Source organism: Atractosteus spatula, chromosome 7, assembly GCF_055471065.1.
Source record: "Atractosteus spatula isolate fAtrSpa1 chromosome 7, fAtrSpa1.hap1, whole genome shotgun sequence".
NCBI classification, from domain to species: domain Eukaryota; kingdom Metazoa; phylum Chordata; class Actinopteri; order Semionotiformes; family Lepisosteidae; genus Atractosteus; species Atractosteus spatula.
The window spans coordinates 38,642,545-38,660,854 of NC_142712.1; the positions used below are offsets into that span (position 1 = coordinate 38,642,545).

At 43.3% G+C, this 18,310-nt stretch overlaps 1 protein-coding gene across 1 annotated transcript in view; it reads left to right on the forward strand.

Annotated features, from left to right (window-relative positions):
- The window catches only part of kif21b (kinesin family member 21B), a 64,351-nt gene that overhangs the window by 33,700 nt on the left and 12,341 nt on the right, over positions 1–18,310 (forward strand). The window contains exons 16-29 of the mRNA XM_088921402.1: positions 412–519; positions 737–805; positions 1,349–1,575; positions 2,000–2,147; positions 2,788–2,985; positions 3,402–3,503; positions 3,828–3,993; positions 4,511–4,571; positions 5,593–5,650; positions 5,885–6,090; positions 6,468–6,542; positions 7,429–7,542; positions 10,182–10,220; positions 17,065–17,201. Coding sequence (XP_088777528.1) covers positions 412–519; positions 737–805; positions 1,349–1,575; positions 2,000–2,147; positions 2,788–2,985; positions 3,402–3,503; positions 3,828–3,993; positions 4,511–4,571; positions 5,593–5,650; positions 5,885–6,090; positions 6,468–6,542; positions 7,429–7,542; positions 10,182–10,220; positions 17,065–17,201 — 1,708 coding nt within the window. The remainder of the gene's footprint in view (positions 1–411; positions 520–736; positions 806–1,348; positions 1,576–1,999; positions 2,148–2,787; positions 2,986–3,401; positions 3,504–3,827; positions 3,994–4,510; positions 4,572–5,592; positions 5,651–5,884; positions 6,091–6,467; positions 6,543–7,428; positions 7,543–10,181; positions 10,221–17,064; positions 17,202–18,310) is intronic.

Here is an 18,310-nt window from a genome sequence, read left to right on the forward strand (position 1 = left end):
CAAGTCGAAACAGGGAATGCATAAGTCAGAGTTAATGTGTTTCAAATGTAAGGGTGATTTAATGCGTGTGGGAAAAACAATTCCCTGGTACATTATCTGTGACTCAGCCCCCAGAAGCAAAAGCAGCTGTATCTCTTGAGAGCAGGAAAATTGTCCAGTCTTCCCACAGCACTCCCATCACTATCTGTGCAGATATCAGGTGTGGTGCTCAATCACCAGATACAACTCTTTCTTTTCTGCACTATCTTATCTTGTTGCGGTTATTTTCACTGTATATTATTGAACTGTGGCATTGTGTAGTCAAGATTGTCCTCCAGATGAAAAGCTTGCCCTGCCAGACTTGGAAGTGGTAGCATGTGTGGAGATGTCTGCCATGTTGACGGGTTATTCCACACGGTCCTCCACCCACAGGTGGCGCTGATGAAGCAGATGAAAGAGGAGCAGCAGAGGCGGCGGATGATCGAGGCCAAGAGGAACCGTGAGATTGCGCAGCTTAAGAAAGAACAGCGCCGCCAGGAGGTGAGCTCTGATACTGAATATGCATCTCCCCAAAATGTATGGGGGTTATTGTCATTTCAGACAGTATTAGTCCATGTAACCCCTTGACACTTTTTTCAGGCCACAATTTGGAGTTTTAACCGTGGGACCTTTCACCTAAGGTGGAGTAATGCTGCTTTACAGTAAGGAGCTAGAAATCGTTGCTCTGTCCTGATGTGTATCTTTTATACATTTATAGTATCAAATTCGGGCCCTGGAGTCACAGAAGAGGCAGCAGGAAATAGTGCTGAGGAGAAAAACGCAGGAGGTATGTTGGAACTCCATGAAAACTTCAACTTCAGCAGCTGACCTGTAGTATTCCATATTTTCTGTACTTGTTATACTTCAAAAGACAATTAGCAGCCATTGTGACTTAATAAATCCTAATGTAACAACTACGGTGTAATAAGTTCTTTATCATTTTTTAAACTTAATCATTTTTAGTATTGTAATTTATAATATTATAATATAATTACATTCATGTCCAGTCTGCTGAAAAGAATATTGTGTCTTTCAACTGTTAGTGAAATGCTCTGTCATATGTCAGACTTGTACACACATCGGTAAACTGCAGCCCAGAAATGCAAGTTAAACGGGCTCTGGGATTAGCGATTAGCATCACCTGTGAGCTCTGCTTGAGGGATTGACGAGGGAAAACAAAAGCTGTTGCCTGTAGTCTGGATTTGGTGTTTTCAGCAGGGAACTGTAAGGGGTCAGAGTTTTGAGGGATGTCACATGACTTCAGGTAAACCCCGATAACACAGAACTCGCGTGATCTCATAGCCCCGCCGTCCCCCTGTCCCTCGCTCAGGTGACGGCCCTGCGGCGCCTGGCCAAGCCCATGTCGGAGCGCGTGGCCGGGCGGGTCCCCCGGCGCCTCCAGCCCCTAGACTCGGGCGCGGAGCTGTCGGCCAGCACCACCTCCTCCGAGCCAGAGTCGGCCCGCTCCGTCTCCAGCATCGTGCGGCAGTGGAACAACAAGATCAATGGCTTCCTGGGCGAGAGCGAGCCGGCTGTCAATGGAGCACGCACGCCCAGGTCAGACGGCCAGCCCAGTGTGTGTATGCGCCTGCGGCTAATGTCTGTGTGCCTCCTGTTGCATTATTATAGGTCCTTATACCCACGGCAGTTTCTTTCCTTATGTCTTGAGTTCAGTGCCCAGGTTTCCAGTGCCTGTATTGGGTGTACTAACAGTTAAGGACAACACATAGTCAATAAGTCTGTTCATTCATGGTATTAATAAACGGTAGAATTACTTGAAAATGTGAAAAGAAGCCATTTAAAGTCATCGCTTATAAAAAAGAATGAAGTTTGAGAAGTCTAGGCTTATTTACGAGAAGATATTTTGTGAAATGTGTGGGTGCTGGTGTCTGCCGTTGGAGTCGGAGGCTGTAGAGCTTGTGCCCTAGCAGCGATCCGGGTGGGGTGTGACCGATCGTGCTCTCCGCCTGTCGGCTCGCAGGAAGAAATTCCAGAGGAAGGGGGTGGCCGGCAGCTTCTCCAAGACGGCTCGTCAGAAGTGGCAGGCCCTGGAGCGCAGGATCATGGACATCGTCATGCAGAGGATGACCGTCATCAACATGGAGGCTGACATGGACCGCCTCATCAAGGTACCGGCCCTCTGGGGGCTGTCTGTCTCCTGGCTGGCAACGTCAGTGTGTCCTTTCCTGCTTCTGCCCTGCATGCATTCGCCTCTAGGCGTCCCTGATCATGAAGCTGTTAGTCACATCAGCACCCATTTTTGAGTTTTTATACTTTTAAGTTATTATCCATTATTATTATTATCCATTACACTTATATAGCACTCTTCTGGAAACTCCAGTCAAAGTGCTTTACAGGTAATGGGGACTCCCCTCCACCACCACCAATGTGTAGCACCACCTGCATGATGCGACGGCAGCCATAGTGCGCCAGTACACTCCCCACACACCAGCTCTCAGTGGGGAGGAGAACAGGGTGATGAAGCCAGTTTATAGTTGTAAGAAACATTAATATCTGCTGGACAGATTAGTACAGTGCATTAAGTATGCAAAAAGCTCATCATGGTGAAATAAGTTAAAAGCTGGCTCGAGTTCTCCTGTGTGATCTCCTTGCTGGAGTGCTCTTTGTATTAGGAATCTTCTCTGTTATTGTGTGTTATTTTTACACAGAGATGGTCAAAATGGCTGTTTGGCACGATGCGATTGCTATTCTCAGAACCCGCCCTGGGCCCCGCTGACGTTTCGTTCTTGGGCGCTTCCTTCTCCCTAGAAACGCGAGGAGCTGTCTGTCCAGCAGGAGGCGCTGCAGCGGAAGCGGGAGAGGCTGCTGAGCGACTCCCCGGAGGAGGAGGAGCGGCTGCTGCAGGAGATGAACGAGGAGATCGAGGTGCTCAACGCCAACGTCGACTACATCAATGACAGCTTGTCCGACTGCCAGGCCACCATCATGCAGATCGAGGAGACCAAGGCAAGGGCATCGCTGGTTCCCCTGTAGCAGCCCGACTGCGGCTCTTCTCACATTATGCACGAGCCCTGTCCTGCTTAACTTCAGCACGTGCACAGTCTCATTTCTTCTCTCTGGAGTCTTATTAGTTTATTTGTTAGTTGCAAATCTGCCCTTTTTCTGGGGACAAAATATGAGCTAGCAGGCTCTTACTGTCTTATAGACTCGACTCTACATCTGGGCAAAGTGTAATGTCAGGAGAATCTTCCAGTATGCTCGTTTGAAAGACTCTGCAGGCTTTTGTCAAATGTGTTTTTCATTCTGGTTTCTTAAAATGAAGAGGGAGACTTTGAGGAAAGAAAAAAGTGGGAAATTTAGTTCTGTGGAGGTGCTGGGTTGAAGGTCACCAGGCACCGTCTCAGTGCCGTGCTCTCCTACAGGATGAACTGGACTCTGTGGACACCTCCGTAGTCATCAGTTCCTGCTCCCTGGCCGAAGCCCGCCACCTGCTGGACCATTTTCTGAAGGCCTCGATTGACAAGGTGAGCAGACAGGAGACGCCGGGTATGTTCCGACGAGGACAGGCACTAGGATCCAGTGTTCATAGGGGCGTGATACATTCTGCAGTATAAAAGCTACCAATGTCTTTTGGAATGCTTCCCTTTAGCATCTCAAAAGGTGAGGAAATGTTTATTGGTGTAAATACAGTAAGGGCATATTCTTATAACTAGAGGAGAGAATTCCTAGGTGGCACTGCGTGGCCAAAGTAATGCCAGCACACAGTCCAAAATTATTTCAACGTTTCAGATGTCGAAAAAGAATAAAATATGCACTTAGCTAAGGCTTCCCCCTTGTGGTGTGCGCAGGGACTGCAGGTGGCTCAGAAGGAAGCCCAGATCCGGCTGCTGGAGGGGCAGCTGAGACAGACGGATGTGATTGGCTCATCTCACAACCATGTGATCCTGGATGCTCTGAGAGAGAAGGCTGAGTGCAACCCTGAGCTGCAGGCTCTCATTCACAACGTCCAGCAGGGTCCGTCTTCTCTACCCCTTCAGCTTGCTTTTCTGCTCCCTACCAGATCTCCCTTTCTCCTCTTATTCTCTTTTAATTCTCTTTTTCTACACCTCTTCTTGTCCACTCAAAAATGTTAGATGCAGTATGTATTTTGGAGCCTATTGATGCAGGCTATACTGTTGTCATTCTGTTAGATTGCCTTTGTTTTAAGCTGATCTGTATACCAGGAGATTTGAGGAAGCAAGTTCAAGGCAACTTAGTTCAATACTTGATTGCTGTAACAGTCAGTTGCATGGACTATGGTTTGGTGAGCTCATACAATTAAATACATCCAATACAAAAATGTGCTTTTAAATTCCTTGAGAGCACTCACGCCAAAGCAGTTTTGTCTGTGTATTACAGTGAAAGCCACTTGGAAATACTGCAGAGTGATTTACTGCCAGTGAGACAGGAGTCTGTCACCATCTAGTGGTCAGCTTTGAGAGTATGTGTGAGAGAAAGTAGACACTCAGGGAGCGTTTGTGTCTCTCCACAGAAAATGGCTATGCCAGTACTGATGAGGAGGTGTCGGAGTTCAGCCAGGCATCCGAGGGCAGGTGAGCAATAAGGAATTGTTTCGGGAAATCGGATGGTGATGTTTAAAATTCTTAAAGGGATCACCAAAGTGAAGTCAGACCTTCTCTTCAAACCCAGGGTGGAGACCAGGACTACAGAGTGTTAACAAAGATTTAGTGCTTTTACAAAGTTTTTTAATGTGTTCCTACATAATGGACAGCACCTTTCTGACCAGGTGTCATTTAGTGAGTGACCACCAGCACTTTCTCTGTTGTCTAACGTGCAAAGAGAGTTAAGTGGAAAGAACTGAATACAGCGTACAGAGATTGCTGTTTCTGCTTAATAGTATAGTAATTTTTTAATTCATGCTTCTCGACTTGACTGAATCAACATGGAGCTGATTCTTTAATTAAGAGTTCTCAGTATAGTTTTGAACTGTATTTTGAATTTATTTGACATCATTCGCTCTCAAATTACCGACATCTTTAAACTTTCTGATAAAATGTATAGAAGAGTTTACCGATGTGTCACAGTCAGCCTTTTTGAACGGCCATGAAGGCTTCTGACATTCTTGAAAATGGTTTCTTTGTCAAGCAAGGGCTTGATTGGAAGTAGCTCATCAGCACAATATCCAGCGATGGCGCAGCTTCTGTCCTGGGAAAGAGCTCTGTCTTTTCCTCCCTGGTGCATCACTCTCACTGCTTCTCATACTGTCATGTTCTGGTTTCTGAGTCACTTCCAGGAACTGTGGAAGATGTCAAGTAGTCAACTTTATTCCTGCCAGAGCCCTGAACCCATCAATCCATTATAAAATTCTTTATGGTTGTTTTGTTTTGGTTTGAGGAAATGTTATCAAAATGCAATGTGTTATAAATACTTGTTTTTACATAATATATTCTTATTACGTAAAAAACGATTTAGCAGTAAATTACAAGAATATAATGCATCGCTGTAAGGGGTGCCGGACCTCTAAAAGGTTCAGAACCCGTGCTCTAGACTGCTGTTTCAGCAAAGTGTGTTTGGGGGTGTAGAGGTGGATTTTTGAGCCTTTCTCTTTTTCAGTTTCTCGCAGTCATACCAAATGAAGGTTTCAGCCAGTCAGGATGACTTCAAGCAGAAGGTAAGTGCTTCAGGCCCGTCCAGTTTGAAGACGTTTGACCTGTCTGGGCTTCTGTGGTATTTCTTTGTGATTCTTGTCTCGTTTTCTCATACCCTTATGAGGGTGTCGGATTAGTTGCCGCTGCTTCAGCTTTTCCATCAGGAAATTCCCACTCCCTGCCTTGGCCTGGCTGTCCCTTCACTCCAGCAGTTTGCTCTTCAGTCTGTCCTGACAGCTGTCCCTGTTACTCCGCAGGTGGAGCCCCGGCTCTCTGCCCAGATGAAGGCGGTGTCGGCAGAATACCTGGGCCCTTCCCTGGACATTTCCACCAAGAACATCACCAAGTCCCTGGCCTCGCTGACCGAGATCCGGGAGAACGGCATGGGCTTCTCCCTCCGGGACCCCTACTATCGGGACAAGGTGTCGCGCACGATCAGCCTCCCCACCCGAGGAAATACCTTGTGAGTGAACCCCCTGAACCCCCTGTCTGCACAGAGAAAGGCAGCTGCGGTATGGCAGCAAGCACAGGACAGAGCACAAAACAGACCACCTCCAACACTTGACAATGTCTGCACATTGCAGGTGTATGAATATGTGTGCTGTGTAAAGATTTGTGCTGTTGTGAGAGGATGGGGATGAGCTGCCATTGGAATTTTTCTCATATTGTGGTATACAAAAGCTATTTCATGGTCTTTAAGCAGGACTGTTTCAATCATTAACTTCTAATTCTACCAAAAGCTCTACAAAACAATACCACCCCCTCTCTCCCCCTGCACTCTGCATTGGGCCAGCAGTCTGTGTGATGTCCTGAGCTCACTGTCTTCTACCTGTGTGTCAGTCCCAGGCAGTCCAGGGGCTCTGACACGTCTCCGCTGATGCGAAGGAAGTCGTACGATCGTGGACAGCCTTACAGGTAACCGTCAAACCCCATCAGCTCTTTGTGAGCAAAGTGTTCCATTCTCTCCCCTTGACACTCAGCGGTTAGTAGCATCTACACCCTGGGCTGCTCCAGATGTCAACACTCACTTCAAAATGTTTTCTTATGAGGTGGGGTGGAAACTGAGGGACTCTTAGATCCCACTCGGTTCCATTCATTTGCCAGCATTTTTCTTCTAGACAGAAGCACGGCTACAGTATATTATACTTTACTGGTGCAAAAATACCCACAGCATGGACAGATGACTTCTTTCAGTCTCATTCTTCTTTAATGTGGGAGTTCCCATTCCTTGTCCCTGTTGGATTTTATATGTGGCAACGCATTTATTCTTGAACAACTAATAGCAGCTGAAACAAATTGTTACTGTATATAAGTGTTAATCATTTCATTACCCAGTTAATGCCATCTTCATGTCTGAAAGGCTCTTAACGTGCTTTCAATTCAGATAATTGTGAAGCCTTGGGAAGTGTTCATATTAAGCATTTTCCCTTCCATTTGGGCAAGATGTTCATTCAATTTTAAGTAAATTAGATGGCCTGTTTGTCTGGAAATTGCCCAGAGGGAATATTGGGCTCTAAGCATTTTTGGATGTTTACCAATATAATTCTTCTTAGGATTATCTATCAGACACTCTTGAATTTTCTGGTATTTTGTACTACTTTTTCTGAGCACATATGTTTTAACTGTGCGTTTTAGACTTGCTGGGAGCAGAATCTTTTTTTTTTTTGCATGGACCATTAATGCTGTCAGATGTGATTACATCAGTGCCTCGAGTTCCCAGACCTCCAGCTGATTATGACTCCTCAGCTTTTGCCTCCTCACAACTCCGCTCACTTCCTCCTCCTCCTCCTCTGCTCCTCAGGCCCGCTGACGTGGGGTACACCCCTCCTTCCTCCCCGCCTCTGAGACCCCGAAACGACCGCAACGTCTTCTCCCGCCTCACCAGTAACCAGAGCCAGGGCTCGGCGCTGGACAAGTGAGTTTGTGCGGCCTCCTCTCCCTGCTGCTGCTCTGACGCGCGCACCCAAGAGTGCCCTTTGTGTGACGCGCAGTAAACCACAGTGGCAGCCCATGCCAGTATGACTTCTGTCACCTTTGTTTTTCCAGGTACCAAAAAAAAAATTGTTTTATTGCTGAAGCAACTTCCTAGTGAATGCAGGAATTGAAGTTATTTAAGCAGACTTGTCATGAAGGGCCCATGTCTCCAATCATTAGTTTGTCAGGCTTTAGGCCATATCAATAGATCTCCTTAGAATTGGATTTTTTTTAAATGCATTTGCTGACCATCCAGTCATGCATTTAATTATTTTTTTTTGGCTTTGCCTACTCGTTCATTCTTTTTCCTCCTTTCCCTCACTCACAGTTGCCTAAAAGAGGATGGGGTTTGGTGCTGTTTAAACGGGGGGGCCAGCAACATGTCTGGGTTTCTCTTGTCTCAGAGATGCTGGGGTTAGGAAGAGGCAGATGATCTAGTTGTGGGTGGAGAGTATTATATCAGCTATGTGACATTGTTACATTTAAGACAAAGTCTCTTCAATTTCACCCTTTTTTTATTTTATTTAATTTACTTTTAAGTTTTCTTCCATTCCTCAGTTTTGCCTTTATGAGGGTTTGCTACAGTGGGCACTGGATCTTGTTGAACAAAGGGTTCAGGAGCTTGCTGTTGTGATAAGCAACTTGCTGCTGCTAAATGGATTAGGAACTGTTGGTTTGGTGTCTTTCTTGCATTGTAATTGTGGATTAACTGAAAGGGAACAAGAGTGTCTCTCTTCATATTTTCCCTTTTCTATCTTGACTTTTGTTTAAATAACCTAAAGGGGTAGGCTGTCTGTTGGATAAAATGCTTGTTGGAGACTCACAGTTGTTGAGGACTTGCAATCTTTTTATTTGTTGTCCTTTAAGGTAAGTGGCAATAATATGGAGGTTAGTCAGTTCTGTGGCTAAGGTAATTGCTTTTAGCTTTTTGTATCTCACCTTGTACAAATTATTCACCACCTTGTGTTGTCTTCTTGAGGTGAGGTGTGAAACCTGAGTTCCTATTGGAAGTGCACCTGTAGCAGTTGATGTGTTGTTTTTGTTCTTGTCTCCGTAAGCATTTTTAGATTAATGCTGGCTTATGATTTGTGTGTTAACACTGCATTTTGTATTGAAAATTAATACTAAGCGACATGAGCTGGGGCAGTGGTTTATCATAAGAAGGTACAGTCATGTGGTATTGTAATCGAACAGGGATGTTAAATTAAAAACAAAATGCTTTCTCGTTCTTGCATGTTATTGGGAAGCATTTCTTCCTTCATGTGTTCATACTGTATGTCTGTCCATTGATTTCCCTGAGTAACATTTATCCAAAATAAGTGCTTCATCTCTTGGGTATGCCAAGGCAGAATCTTTATTCAAGACCAAGGAGATATATTTTGCGTGTGTGATATAGCAACAGTTCTTGCCAATTTCAGATTCTTCTCTGCACTGTAACATTTTGGTTTTGCTCAGCTAAACATTATTGCACATAGAGACACATCATGCCCTCTGTTCCAGACTGGAATGCAAAGATCATGTTTGAAAGACATCAAAGACCCAGCAGAGTGACATCCTGTAGATTTCTCTTCTCTATGCAAATTTCCTGTTGGATCAAAGATTAGAGCTGGAAAAATTAAGGCGATGACTGAGATTTGGTTTGAATGTATTAAGAGTGTCACAGTCTTTTCTTATCAACTATTAATCAACCAGGAAAAGGCTATTCATTACCCTAATGTGACTTATTAAGACCTATTGCACTGTTGCATTTCCACTTGAACCAATCAAAAGTCAATATTGTTTCCCACAATACTGTACGTGACTCATTATAGGGACTGTGTGTGATCATAATTTATTTTAAGGTACTAAGTTCAGCACTACTGAATAGTCACTTTAATTTACATCAAGCATGCCTGCCATTATATATTCCAAATTAGTCACTAAGCGGCGAAACACACAGCAGCAGTAATGGTGTCACCAAGGTCCCCAAGGAAGAAAAGGACATTATAAGTATTGCGGCAGCTGAATCAAAGTGATGGCTTTTGAACCATGAAATAGGTGTGCAAAAATTCCTAATTTGAAAACGGCTGGATGTGACTAATTCTCTTTTCATGCTTGATGAACGGAGGTTTGGACTGAATCTGTATAAGGGAAGGGTGCTCATGTAAATTTCCTGTTGCCTTTTTTATATGACAAATTCTCCAGGAATGTTTTGCAGGAGTTTCTGATGAATTCAGACTTGAATTCCCTGCTGCCAGTTACAGGAGGACTGTTGGAATACTCTTTTGCAAGGGAAACCACTTGTGCCCATGTGTTTCCTGCAATGATAATGGTCACTATTTGGACTCCAGATGTTTTTAAATACGTTTATTTTTTTTTCCTATTTAAGCGTTTCTGGAGCAAATCGTACAATATCACAAAAGGTTTTGCAGCTCCTCCTGTGATTGGTCAGGGAGATCCACTGGTGACCTGTAATAACCTTCCTGATCTTGGCATACCTCCTTCCTGCTAACCCAACCCCTGTCTGCTTGCTTCCCAGACGCCTTTCCCTGTCCATCCTGTTTCCGATCTCCCCTAATCCTGCTGCTGTTCTGTCCCTAGGTCTGATGACAGCGACTCCTCTGTCTCGGAGGTGCTCAGGTATAGATCTCTCTCTGTCTGTCTCCAGTACTCCAGCCTGTGTTGTCAGCCTGCCCCTCGCTCTGGGTCTGAGCTGCTATATGCTGTCTGCATGCCTACCTGAGTGTTTCCCTCCCCAGCTTCTTTCTCTTCTCTGAGTTCTCTTTTCTCCCCGTCTCAAATAATAACTGAATGAACCTTATAGTTTAAGAATCCTGGCCAGGCAGAGAAGAACAATAGGATGCCACATTTAACAGAGAAAGGTTTAGGAGTAGCAGAAAGGAAAAAAAAAGCATGACCTTCCTTTTTATGGCCAAAAAAGAAAACATTTTATCCAAAACCACCCTGCATGAATTCCCCCCATGGACAAGTTGCAGATTTTTTCCCCCATATGTTTTATCCAAAGTTTGTATCAAAATACGTTGGGACCGGCACACTGATCCAAGTATCTGTTGTTTTAAAACAAATGCAATTTTTTTTTCCCCCAATGAAAAATAAACACAATGAAAAATAAAGTCAAGAGTATTGTCCAGATTTGCAAAGAAAATTGAAGCTTGAAATTCACAAGTGTTTTCGTTTAAGAAGATGTTTCTTCGGGAAGCCATTTTGTTTGCAGAAAAACTTTCTTTTAGATTCTCAAGCACTAAGGCAGCCACTGCTGGTTTCGTCTGCTGGCTCTTGCCTGATGTAAAGTGCACCAGCATCCCATGTTTGATTTTCAACTTCCTATCTTGTTGTATTACAGATTGCATTGAAGTCCTAGTGGACTTCATTACCTGTATTAGGTGGCAGATGAGGCCATCAGTGGGGCACGTGCAGTTTGAGGATACAGAGGGAGGTTTCACTTTGGGAAAGAAGTGTCTTCAGCACTGGTCCATTGGAGTCCTGGTCTGACAGGATGTCTGGGTTTCCTTAAGTGCTCATTGAAGGACTGTGCAAAGGGTTGATGATTTAAAGAGGACAAAACAGGCTACTGGAATGTGGCCCTTGAAAATCTATAGTGGAGTCACTTGATTTACTGTGGTTGAAAGATGCTCCCTTGTGACTAAGGACAATGTCTTTTAACCCACTGCTGGATGCTTCTCGTTCCGGAAGCATGCAAATAAAAACACCCGCTGCGTTGCAATTCGAGCCATTTCCCACTGGCTCTTCTACTTAAGGCAGAAACTTGGGCAGAGGATATTTTATGTTTCTTTGCTTATTTTCAATTAATGTAGACGGACAAAATGCAGTTAAAATAAACTTGTGCAGTTAAAGGGGCACAAGTGAGAGGAATCTGTTAACTGTTCGTTCTGTCTCATTGTAGTCCCTCTTGATAGGACTGGGAACAAACCCCAATCCAGAAAGGAACAGCAGGGCTCCAGACTAAAAAAAATACTTGGCAGCCACTGGTTCCTAAAATGAAACATTTAGGAGCCAAACTACTTTTTTTAGTCGCCAAATTACAGATTCAAAATAGTTCGTCTGCAATACACCCGATAAACTCGGCACAGGCGGTGTCGTTATCATACGTCTTTGATACATTCATGAGCAAGATTTAGGAGGCATATTTCTCGTGTGCGGTCATGTAGACTGCATTAAATTTCATTTTCAGTTCTTTAAAGTCTTTCTCAGCTGTTTTGTCACAGGTGCGATACACAGCCCGGGCTAAAGGTGTCGGCCTTGGGGCACACTTCGTAATTCCACAATCACGAGCTTCAGTGTTATATACTGTATGGAACTGATATCATCAAATGCAGTATGCTTCTGACTCCATGTTTTTTTGTCGTTCCGTTTTTGAAATGATTCGTCCCTTTGAAAAACTCAGTTTTCCCTGTAACTTCCTGACCGGCTTTAGAACAGAAGTCACAATATATCATTTAACTGTATCATACCTAAGCCAAGCAAATTCCTGAAGCCACGAAGTTCTGAAACGCCGTTCAGACCTGTTAACACATGAATCTAACTCTAAAATGTTCAAAGTCTGTTTTCAAAGTGCATTCGTGTGGAACCGCTTGCCTGTGTTCTAGTGCTTGGCTTCTTAGCTTGATACCTCTTAACCAAGTCACTGCCGTGTGCTGTGATGAAGGGACGGAAAGGCGTGCACTCTAAAGATGTAATTAAGTAACGCCTCATTACTAGGTGAAATTTGACCACATATCGACACAAATAACGAGTTTTGGGGTCTGTCGCTAATGGCGACTAAATTTTAAATTATTGTCGCAAATTCTTATTTTTTGTCGCATTTGCAAACATTTCAGTCGCAGTCTGGAGCCCTGAACAGTTTAATGCAGATACGGATACCCAACCTTACAACAGTTTACTAATTTATTTTGTGTGAATTTCATTAGTCAAGAGCACAACAGCAGTATCTTGACTGAGATTTAAACCTACAACCTACTACTCAACAGTCCAGAACCTTAACCACTGTGCCACATTGCTGCCCTGCAGGCAATACTGTATGTGGGTTGAGGAAAGGGAAAACCCACTATAACAGAAAGGACAGGTGAGCACCCCAAATGCATGCACCCCAGTTCTCAGGGGGCAATAGTGCTGACCGCCACGTCACTACACCCCTGCAATCTGGAACAAAATTTGGCAGCTTATAAAGTCTGAACAGGATCAAACTGGTAAATATAGAAATAAAGCAGAAAATCTTTATGCAGTAACTGATGCAGTAGCATCAGATTTTCACCAGATGTCATAAGCATAATGTGAATCGCTCTCCTTTCTGCTTTAATGTGCCTCTCGCATTAATTGGGGTGTTTTTCAGAATAATTAATTCATCCTCATCACTGCAGAAAACCTTCAGACCACTTTTTTTTACAGCCTAAAAAATCCTTTTGTATTTACTGGAAAGATTCCCTTTGTTCAGCTGGTAACAATGACAATGTTAACGTAGACAATTTTGTTTTTTTTACAATTAAAAAGTTTATTTTTCTATATGTAGAAGGTCAGACGATAATAAATGAAGAAAACAACAATTATAAATCATAGTCATACCGTTATATTCCTTGTAGCTGTAAGGCTCAATCCAGATGCCTCTGTGTACTTCATATTTCACAATCTAATGGAATTGCAATAGTGTTAGCTAAATTATTGAGCTCGTGCATCTAGCCTTTCACATTACTTGGACACATTTGTTCCAGTTTTGGTTTTTACTTTTTAATATGTGTCACATTGATTTCATTATCTGAAGATTGCTTCTAAGGAAAGAAATGAAAAGGTTTTTTATTGGCTTTTTTCCCTCTAATTAGCCTCAGTAGGGAAGATATAAACAGAGCAGTATCCCTCACCTTTTGTCCAGCATGACAAAATGAGAGAGTAGACAGTCTTTTTTGGTGTTTTGTTGAAAAAGCAGGTTTTTAATTGCACAATCAGTCATTTCGTGGGTTGTGAAGTAGGTAGGCATTGTCTATAAAGTTACCGTCCTTGCTCAGCAGGGTTTGCAATCACTGCAGTGCGGTAACAGAACGCGACTTCATTTCTGCAACAGAATAAAAATATAGCACTTGAACTATCACCCAGGACGCTCTCCTGCTTAATACCCATCTCCTTCCAACCCGTTCAATTGCTGCCAGTGCTGTCATCCCAGTACTCCAGAAATGTACACCTGGGAAAAAACACCAAGGAAAATTGGGGAAAAAAGCACGCTGTTTTCCCTCCTAACTCTTAGGACAGAATAAAGTGACAATCTAAAGACCCACCTGTGGGGATATGCAGTGGGAGAGCAGTCTGAGACCGACCAGGCTTGGGAACACCTCCGATTTTTGCCTTCCATGGGGCAGACCACAGTCTGTATGAAGGTCTTTAAAACAGCATGATAAGGTTCATTCAGAACACTTCCCAATTTTTTTTTCTTTAAGTTGCTTAGTGTAGTCCCTGTAACCCTGTAAAAGTTGAATCATCTCAGTTTTTTTCTTAGTTTTCCACATCCAGATTTAGGAGACCACCTTAGGCCAAGTCTGTGTGTTGGCACTGGAGATCTTGACTGAGCCCCGTAGTCGCACACACCTGGGAATGCCATGGACCACCATAGCGATCTGAACAAATATTGCATGTTGACGTTGTTTTCTGTACTGTCTCTTGTTTTAGCTCTGTGTGTCTTTACAAAGCTTTATCTATAGTCTGTGCTGTTCTGGGTTTGGCTGATGTGATTTTTTTTTCCGGTTTGGCTTACTTGCATGTAGCTTTCCTCCATATTGTTTTGGGGAGCTTGGGGGTGTTGTATCTGAGTCTCCACAAAGCCATGGTGCCGATCTGCGGACTGTGGTGTGAACAGTCCATGTTCTATGGTTGTATTTTGACAGTACAGGAGCACACCTGCTGCGGGTAAGTCAGATTCCTGTGGGGCTTGCGGAACGCTAAATAAAGTCATTCTTCTGCTACATTTAAACTCTCTGTTAAGTTCTCTGTTTCCCTTGTTAGTGTATTAAATACTTTAGGTTTCCTTTCCTGTGGTGTTCAGATGTTCTGACTGGTTTATTGTATCCCTCCATAGACTGGGCATTGAATTTTTTTTGCCTTGTGATTGATTTTGCATTAACCTAAGGAATGTCCATACCAATAATAGCTTGTCTTTGGTAAGAGCAGTTGGAGCAAAAATTATTGGCATGACCGCAGAGTGAACAATGGTAAGGAACAAGTGCCAGGAGACACACTGGTTTTTAAGGACAAGGAAAGCCAAAGCACAAATTACAGCAAGATGGTCAAGATGTCAATAGAGAAGTTATGGTCTTCTGTGCCTCACTGCTACACATTTAGTTTAGTAAGTAGATATTAACTGGTTTACTGTAACATTTGTGGTCAGTAATGGAATTTGATCTGCTGATTTCACGCTCACACAAACAATGAAGAAGCTCACTGTGCCAAAAGCCGGCCCTCCCTCCAAACATGAATGCACTTTGGGTGTCCTTAAGAGTGCTTTCCACTGTGAGATCTATTACAGAAAAAAAAGAAGTATAGCAAACAGTGTATCCATAATGAAATTGTTCAACAAGTTTGTTCTTGTCTCTGTATGCTGGAGATAATTAACATTGTGTGCTTGTAAGTTATCTCCTTAAATGTTCAAGGTTTATCCATTTAATTGTGACAGAACAGCCATTTTAGTTTTTACTTACAGTTTTAAATCCTGTGCATATTGGAATGCTTTGGAAGATAAAGCTTGCACCTGTCTTAACCCTTCCTGTGTCCTCATTTAGGGGGCTCTTGTTGCACAAGCCCAGACCGTTCCCTGCAGTATCCGTGGCGATTGTCAGTGTTTCAGAGCTAGGGCTGGCGTCCCCGAAAGACCAGTTTTGTCTTTCATCCTGGGCCCTGTTGAGTTCCCCCAGCATGCTCTTCTGTCAGAGGAACCACTGTTCAGAGTGAAGGCAAAAAACCTTCAGCTGTTTCTGGGGTGGAAAATGAGTTATAATACCTAGGGAAAAGTGTGTGGCGAAACCACATGGAGATCTGATATTCTAAATAAAAAGCATACACACAGCATTTCAATGTCAAGCAGTCTTAGTTGATAGAATGTGTCCTGTACTGACTAGTATGACAATTTCTTTCCTTTAGAATCAGAGCTGTGGTTCATTTTCCCAGCTTCTCAGTTGTCTTTGTACAGTTCCCCAGCAGGGGGAGCCATAGGGACAGGAGTCAGACATGGTAGGCTGCATTTCTCCACAAGCATTCAATTTCTTTGTATGCTATTTTTAGCAGACTGAGGTGGTGGCAAAAGTCGCAGAGAGATCGGCAAAATAAGAGCAATAGGTTTTGCTTTGAGCTTTTGTTTTGGTGTCCCATGGCGAGCTTTGCAATTTGAAAAAAGGAAAAAAAAATCTTTAAAAAAACACTTGTTTTACATTGTGTTATGTCAGAGCCTGAAGGCAAAATTACAGAACATTAATAAAACAACCCCCCGAAAAAAACTAATCTCAGGCAGCAGTTTTGCACAGAGGAAGATATTTTTTTTGTCGTCTATAAATACAGCGTCTGAGATCAAGGATTATATGTAAATATCTTCGATCTTCCCACTTGCGTCTGTGTGTCACAGATTCTCCTTACCCGACACTTCTGAGCATCAAGTCCTGCACAACATTTTTTTGCTGAGGCTGTTTGAAGTGCCTTTGGGGAGCTGGGTACTGAAGCTCTTTGGTGTTTAATTGGGAAGATCTCTCTTCCCATTAGGCAGACCCCGGCACAGGGATCTCGTCAAGTGGAACAACTCTGCCTGCCTGACTGTGCCTGTGTTTGAATATTTATCAGGGAAAAAAACAGCCAGCCAGTCAGCCTCATTCTCTTCTCCAGCAGCTTTTATGCTGTGAAAAATTGCAGCACTTTGGTTTATATATTTATTTATTGCAGTTTTTAAAAAGTAGGACACACACTCCCTATCCCCACACACTCCTCTTACTTCCTTAGTCCCAGAAATAAGCAGAATAATTTTTTGTACCATTTTTTTTAATGTTAAATTTTAACCGTTTTTAAATGTGTCCCTTTTGGAACAAAGTGTCAACGATGGAGATATTCGTCAGTCACTAAGATTGATATTATTGTTACTGTTGTAGAATAGCAGTTTATGTACTTTATGAAATTCTATAGAAACAAAGCAGCACTCAATAGCTCTTGATTTAGTTTGCTGTTATTGTGCTAGACTAGTGTGCTTTATTACTATAACACTTATTTGTACGTAGATCTGACTCTCTTGAGCCCTTCAGTACATTGTTATAGATGTAAATGTGAGCCCTGGTGTTTAACCAAGTTACGCCAGTAGTGAAGATGGGCTGACTCTTCAATGGGATGTGGACACAACCTTGTTCCATTGGCACAGCTGCAGACAGGCTAGCGATGAGCGAACACCCATGCTGGGGTCTTATCGATTGATTGTGTGTATTTCTGACAGGGGAGTGATCAGCCCTGTGGGTGGGGTGAAGGGAGGCAGAACCGCACCCCTGCAGTGCGTCTCTGTGGCGGAAGGGCACTCCAAACCTGTGCTGTGTCTGGACGCCACAGACGAGCTCCTCTTCACTGGATCCAAAGGTACAGTATGGCTGCTCCCCTCACTCTTCAGTTCGGTGAGAGCTTTGGCCATTGTATATTATTATTTGCTTAACCGAGAAAGCCTTCTCCATGGAGATTTACATATTTAATTGAATCATCTGCACCGAGAGACTGAAATAAGAGAAATGCAACACTGTGCACAGAGCAGACACTTACACAACAGCATCTGGTAAGTTGGTCTTATGCAGAGCATGCTGTAGACAATTGTGCACAAGTCTGGAGTTATTTTATTTTTTTTAATTTAAAAATTTAGCTCTTCCAAAAACATTTTTTGAGTAGCACACCCACCCATTGCAATAGCCAGCTGTTTTTCACATTTCTGGTCACGACTACAAATCTTGCAGCCGCACACGGGAAAAGGAGGCAGTGTAGGCAGACTCCTCTGTCCTGCCCACCTTTAAGCCAATGGTCTTTTACCACATTGCAGTACCTCAGGATCAGTGCTGATAGGAGGAGAGGAGTGTCCCTCAGCGATCATGCTGTAAGCTTGCAAGTATAGGGGGAATTCAGAGCCGAGACCCTGGCTGACTAATTTCACCTTGCCCTCGGAGGTGCTCAATTGTACACCACTGCTTAGGAAATCCTGTCACAGCTGGCTAGTGACCCAGGCTCGAGCCTGGGATCGTGAAGCTCAAGCTGTGCTCAGGCTTGAGCCTTTACTGATATGAAATTTATGCCATATGGATGAAAGCGTTTTTTGGCAAACCTTTCAGTTCGACTATGTTTTGAGGTAGTTATTTTATTAAAACAGGACTCTGTGATTATAAAAGGATTTCATAAATATTACATTTTTATCAGCATATGTGATGTTTGTACCTTTAATTTATATTTTTAATTAGGTTGGCAAAATCTAATCTTAAACACATTCTGCAAGCTCGTATATGATTAGTCAAAAGTTTGAATGGCCAAACTAGCAAGAAAAAATATGCACTGATGAAATAAATGTCTATTAGCAGTAAACAATAAAAAATGCTCATAGAAAATAATAAAATGAACAGCTTGAGGGGCATCTCGGTTTGAGCCTCTTTAAGAGCAGTTGGAAAATGTATCACTTGAGAGAAAAGACGAAGTTCGAAATGGTTGAGAAG